This window comes from Mus pahari, chromosome 10, assembly GCF_900095145.1.
Source record: "Mus pahari chromosome 10, PAHARI_EIJ_v1.1, whole genome shotgun sequence".
Lineage (NCBI taxonomy): Eukaryota > Metazoa > Chordata > Mammalia > Rodentia > Muridae > Mus > Mus pahari.
In genome coordinates, this window is record NC_034599.1 from 59,230,231 (window position 1) to 59,236,476 (window position 6,246).

Sequence of the window (6,246 nt, forward strand, 5' to 3'; positions counted from 1 at the left end):
TTCCTGGTGCTGCTGGAAAGCCAGCAAAGGCAGTGGCAGAACAGAAGCAAGGGGCAGCTACCTGGAGGGCTTCTGCCTGCTGGGTGCTGATGCGGATCTTGGGGATTCTGTAATCCCACGGTGTAACCAGGATCTTCTGAGCATTTTTGCCCTGAGACTGGACCTCTTCTTTGGATGGAAATGTCACCACATAATCTCGCCAGTTCTTTTGAAGGATGCCTACCACTCGACCTTCAGGGAGACAAAACACAACAAGGCACTAACTGGTTAGCCATCTCGTCTCTGGGCTGTGAGGGTGGAGGCACAAGGAAGTGAACAAGAAATGCACAGCTCCCGGTCTCAAGCACATGGCTAAATGTGTTTGAGGACATGCTTTTTTAGCACTTTAAATCTAATACTTTAGGGCTGGTGAGATGGCTCAGCAGGTAAGAGCACCCGACTGCTCTTCTGAAGGTCCTGAGTTCAAATCCCAGCGACTACATGGTGGTTCACAACCATCTGTAATGAGATCTGGCGCCCTCTTCTGGTGTGTCTGAAGACAGCTACAGTGTACTTACATATAATAAATAAATAAATCTTAAAAAAAAAAAATCTAATACTTTAAATCTGTAGACCAGGCTGGCCTCGACTCAGAAATCCGCCTGCCTCTGCCTCCCCAGTGCTGGGATTAAAGGTGTGCACCACCACCGCCCGGCTAAATCTAATTTAAAAAAAAAAAAAGATGAATAGCTTTAAAAAAACAAAAAAGCACTGTCAGCTGGGTATAAGTAGCTCATGCTTCTAATCCCAGCCCTCGGAGGCAGAGGCAGGAGGATCTCTGAGTTCAAGGCCAGCCTGGTCTACAAAGAGAGTTCCAGGACAGCCTGGGCTACATAGAGAGACTGTCTCACACAAAACAACAACAACAAAAAAACCCAGCCAGCACTCCTTTTCTGCAGAGCCCAACATGACATTCAGAACCTTCCCACGGCCCTTCTGTCATCATGTCCTGGAACTCAGGGCTTGGTATGCTGAAGGAGGGCAATGGCTTCCACCTTGACTTAGTTATTCACTGTTTTGTTGAGTGAGGGTTTCACCATGTACATCTGGCTGTCTTGGAACTCAAACCAGACTGGCCTCAAATTTCACAGAGATGTGCCTGCCTCTGCTTCTCAAATGCTAGAATTAAAGGCCTGTGCCACCACACCCAGCTCTGTTCAATGGGTTTTTTGAGACGAGGTTGGCCTCTGTCTCCTTAGCACTGAGGTAGAAGCACAGCCACTAGGCCTGGCCTTTCATTTGCCTGTTATTTGTTTCTCTCTGCAGCCTTGGCTGTCCTGGAACTCACAATGTAGATAGGTGGGACAGACTCAGATCCGCCTGCCTCTGCCTCCCAGCATAGGGATTAGATGTGTGCGTACCCACAGCTGCCTTTTGACTTGTCTTTAACCCTTGTCTAGCTGCTATGTGCTTCCACGGTCGCCTGTGTGCTCTCAACAGCTCCACTTGCTTGGTCCAGAGCAAAGAATACACATCCTAAGTCTAACACATAGCACTGAAGTCAGGAAAAGATAACCACAGTAGCTAGAAAGTGCTTTTTTTCCCATAAAATTTTCATGTGTGTGCGTGTGTATGTGTGTGTTCAAGCTACAAGTCCATCTCAGGGAGATTCTTTGGGAGCCAATAACCTTGCATTTTGAGATAGTCTCTCATTGGCCTGAAGCCCCACCTTAGGCTAAGCTGGCTAGCTAGTAAATTCTAGCGATCCTCCTGTCTCTACCTCCCCAATGCTATGATTACAAGCAAGTGCCACTACACCTATTTTTCAAATGTGAGTTTTCACTATCTTTTTTATTTGTTTGTTTGTTTGTTTATTTTTTTAGACCAGGCTGGCCTCCAACTCAGAAATCCCCTTGCCTCTGCCTCCCAAGTGCTGGGATTAAAGGCGTGCGTCACCTGCCTGTCAACTCACTGAGGGGCTGATGAGAGGACCCTGCTACAGGGCACCTAAATGAGGCCTGGCTCCACAGAGGTGTGGTGTAAGCATGGGAAGTAGCTGGATTCAGGCCCTAAGTCACTGAATGTGTCAAAAAATGAGTGCAGAAAGATTCCAGTCTTCTGGATGGCCCAGCTCTAAGAAGAAATCTTCAGTTTCCTGAGACGAGGGACACTGCAGGGACAGCAGGCTTGGGGCAGGTGACAGGAGCCCTTTGTTTTTTCAAGTTTGACAGTAATTTATATAACTTGAACAAATGATTACCATTAAAACATTGAGGAATTCTGGAGTATTGAAGAGTTAAAAAGCAATAACAGCAGCCGGGCGTGGTGGCACACGCCTTTAATCCCAGCACTCGGGAGGCAGAGGCAGGCGGATTTCTGAGTTTGAGGCCAGCCTGGTCTACAAAGTGAGTTCCAGGACAGCCAGGGCTACACAGAGAAACCCTGTCTCGAAAAACCAAAAAAAAAAAGACTCAACTTAGTCTAGAGAGTGCAACCAGGAGGCCCAGGGCAGAGCATGGCACACCTAGCAAGCAGTAGGAGAGAAGAACCAGGACAGAAGCCAAGATGGGCAGCCAGGTGGGCAGCAGTAAGGGAGCCTGATGTCCAGAGCAGCACGTCATGAGCTGGTCACATGATATGACAATGAGCAAAAGGATCTAAACAGATCTGGGCAGGAGGATCCTGGGAAATTGGATACAAGCAGACTTAGAGGAAAAGGGGAATGTCAGACCAGCAAATGAGTGAGGTCATGCAGAACGGAAGGAGAGAAAGTGGAGGGAAAACTTATGTAAACTGAGGCAGAGAAAAGGGGCAGTAGCTGGGAACCATGCAATGTCCAGAGGGGCTTTTTGTTTCTTTGGTGCTGAAGAAGTCAGAATAAACCTGTGAGTGGTCAGGTCTTGTTTTGTACACTTATGATCCTAGTGCGATGGAGGCGGAGGCAGGAGGATTAACTTGAATACAGTGAGTCCGAGGCCAGCCTAGGCTACACGACTCTGTCTCAAAAGAAGCAGAAGAATCAAGTACACCTGTAGAAGAACTGAGGGCAGAGGAACGGCGGGACACATACACGTTCAGCGAGTCTGAGGTCCTAGGTTCAATCTCCAACCTTAGAACCAGCAACAGAGAAGCAGACTGCAGACAGGGAAGGCTGAGAGCATGTCTTATTTTAGTATCAGCAACGCTTTGTACTCCTACAAATCATGAGCACCCAGCACCCACACGATGGCTCACAAACATCTATAATTCTAATTCCAGGGCTTTCAATACTCTACTCTAGCCCTGTGGGCACCAGACATGCACAACACACTCGCACAGGCAAAACACGCCTATACATAAAAGATTACTTTCTAAAAACATGGTGTGTTTAATCCCAGCACTCGGGAGGCAGAGGCAGGTGGATTTCTGAGTTTGAGGCCAGCCTGGTCTACAGAGTGAGTTGAGTTCCAGGACAGTCAGCGCTATACAGAGAAACTTCTGTCTCAAAAAAACAAACAAAACAAAAAAAATGGTGTGAGGTAATATGTATGTTAATTAGCTGGATTTAGCCATTCAACAATGCATACCTCTATCAGAACATCACATTATTCATGATGAATATACACAATTTTCATTAAACGAACACAAAGAACTTCTGGGTGGGCTCACCTGTGGGCATGGGCTCGCTCGGGGACTCGCCCGAGGCCTTGTCATCGCTGTCGTTCTCACACAGGGCGGAGGTTTTTCCTTTCCACTCACTTTTGGGGAGCAGCTCCACCACCACCGTATCTCCATGGATGGAGCGGTTCCGAGCCTTCGAGCCATGGATGAGGATGTCGCTGACCAAGCCTGTGTGCCACAGAGAGGCTGGGAGTCAGTGGCTGCCCGGCAGGAGCACTGCCTCACCAGGGGGCATTTCAAACAGACGCCTCTCAAGTCTAATCATTCTGCTGAGACGGTTCCTTCTTCCAGGGGGCTGCAAGGGGTGTAGGGGGGGCAGGGGGGCAGGAGTGAAGGGGTGCAGGGCCTGCCATACAAGGAACAGGGTCTGAGGTTGGATCTTAGAAACCAGGTCAAATGCCAGGTGTGGGATGCATGTCGGTAACACATGCACGTGGTGGACTGGAGACAGGGGAATCTTGGGAGCTCACTGGCCAGTCAGTCCAGACAAAAGAGCCAGCTTCACATTCAGTGGGACACTGTCTCAAAAAATAAGGCGGAGGAGGTTGGGAAGACAGCTCAGCATGCCTTGTAAGTATGATAACCTAAGTACTGAACTCCAGCACCCACATAAAAGCCAGGGCACATAAACATGCAACACTACACTACACACACACAAGTAGAGAATGACACAGGAGATACTCAACATCAACTTCTGGCCTCCAAAAGTAGTGCACATAATGGTGAATGCGCCTGTATACCTTGCATAAACCCCTCTCTCCTCTCTCTTTCTCTCTCTCTCTCTCTCTCTCTCTCTCTCTCTCTCTCTCTCTCTCTCTCTCTCTCTCTCCCTCTCCCTCCCTCCCTCCCTCCCTCCCTCCCTCCCTCCCTCTCATGTGTAATCTTTTTTGTCAACGTGACTGTTTCTGAAATCAGTTAAAACATAAGCAGTGGGATGCTCCTACGAGGAATTTCCTTGATCAGACCACTAGATTATTAGAAGCAGAAAGACCCTCCCTCCCTAATGCGTGTGGCACCTTCTGGTGAGCCAGATTAGAGGGTGTGGATTTGTTTCTGCCTGAGGTCTTCACCCTCAGCTGTAAGTCCAACTGCCTGTTGCAGAGGCCTTCACTGATATCAGAACTAACTCTTGTGTTGTGCCAGGTTGGGGAGAACTAAGACTGCTCCCATGCCAGAAGGCTGAATAACGCGTTTGTACAAGGTACCCAACATTTTTTTTAAGTCACTACAGTTGTTGACAGTCTCACATGGGTGCATATCATATAATGACCACTCTTCACCCTTCTGTTATTTTGTTTTGAATCCTTCCCTATACCATCACTTCCTGCATGTATCTGAGCCCACACTGGAATTACGCCCAACCCATTTTCACCATCAAGACTTCCTCTTCCTTTTACATTTCATCTTAGTTTCCACATTCTGCCTGGCATGTGCTCGCAGGAGCACAGTCTAGGAGGCAGTCTAGGGATGCTCACGTCACAGCCTGGGCTGCAAGCTCAGCTGTACCAGTTAGCAGTGGGGCCTTAGAGGATGTGCTTCCTTTCCTTGTACAGCAGTTTAAACATACCGCAACAAACCGGAAATTAGGGCCGCAGCTGGCTACAAGGACTAGTTAAAAACCCAGAGCACACTATGTAGGATGACAACATGGTGAGCACAGGAGAGGACCTGGAGTGTGTGCCACTGGTGAGGGCTGTGAGGCATCTCTACCTGCGGATGCTCTCTGTATCACGTCTCACTCAGTGATCTGAATCTCCTTATTATTAGAGACAGAGTCTCTCTCTGTAGCCCTAGCTGTTCTGGAACTCTCTTTGTAGACCAGGCTTACCTTAAATTCACTGAGATCCTGCCTCTGCCTACCAAATGCTGGGATTAAAAGCATGTGCCATCATTCCCAGCTTAATTTTAAAGAATTAAAAAATAAAGCCAGAAACGACAGACAAATGGCATAAGCAAAGCCTGAAGGTCAATTCCTAGTACTAATATCCCAGCCCCCACTGCAGATAGAATAAACGAATTCACAAGCCCAGTGTACACAGGGCTGCGTAACAATTCATACTTTCTTCATGGTATAATGTCAGAACCAAAAAGGCAACGTGGAAATATGTGGTTGGCACCGAACCTGAGTCCTTACTGCTGGCTCCCTGTAGGCGAACAAAAGCTTCAATCTGAGCTCTGTGCTTGTTGACATTCAGAATTCCCTAAAATCATAAGCAAAAGTCAGTGTAAACAAAGTTCTTTCCTGACACAGTTTTTAAAAAGTTATGAAATGATCATATTCTTAGCACTATGACCCCTGTCTTAAGCACTATGGTTTCTTTTCTTGAGAATACATTTCTAGCTTGAACTACTCTGCTGCTCCGCCAACAGGGCTGGGCATGCTTGTGACTAAGGCTTGGATGTCATTCATCATGGTGCACTCAAGCTTCGGCTCCATGAGAGACTTCCAAATTGCCTATTAGAAATACACAATTCGGGGCTGGTGAGATAGCTCAGTGGGTAAGAGCACCCGACTGCTTTTCCGAAGGTCCGGAGTTCAAATCCCAGCAACCACATGGTGGCTCACAACCACCCATAACGAGATCTGACGCCCTCTTCTGGAGTGTC

The 6,246-nt window shown here is 47.8% G+C and overlaps 1 protein-coding gene across 2 annotated transcripts in view; it reads right to left on the reverse strand.

Moving 5' to 3' along the window:
* The window catches only part of Dis3l (DIS3 like exosome 3'-5' exoribonuclease), a 36,193-nt gene that overhangs the window by 12,073 nt on the left and 17,874 nt on the right, over positions 1–6,246 (reverse strand). For both annotated transcript variants that reach the window (XM_021206311.2, XM_029543308.1), the window contains exons 6-8: positions 5,762–5,840; positions 3,628–3,807; positions 62–231 (exon numbers count right to left, since the gene is read on the reverse strand). In XM_021206311.2, coding sequence (XP_021061970.1) covers positions 62–231; positions 3,628–3,807; positions 5,762–5,840 — 429 coding nt within the window. The remainder of the gene's footprint in view (positions 1–61; positions 232–3,627; positions 3,808–5,761; positions 5,841–6,246) is intronic.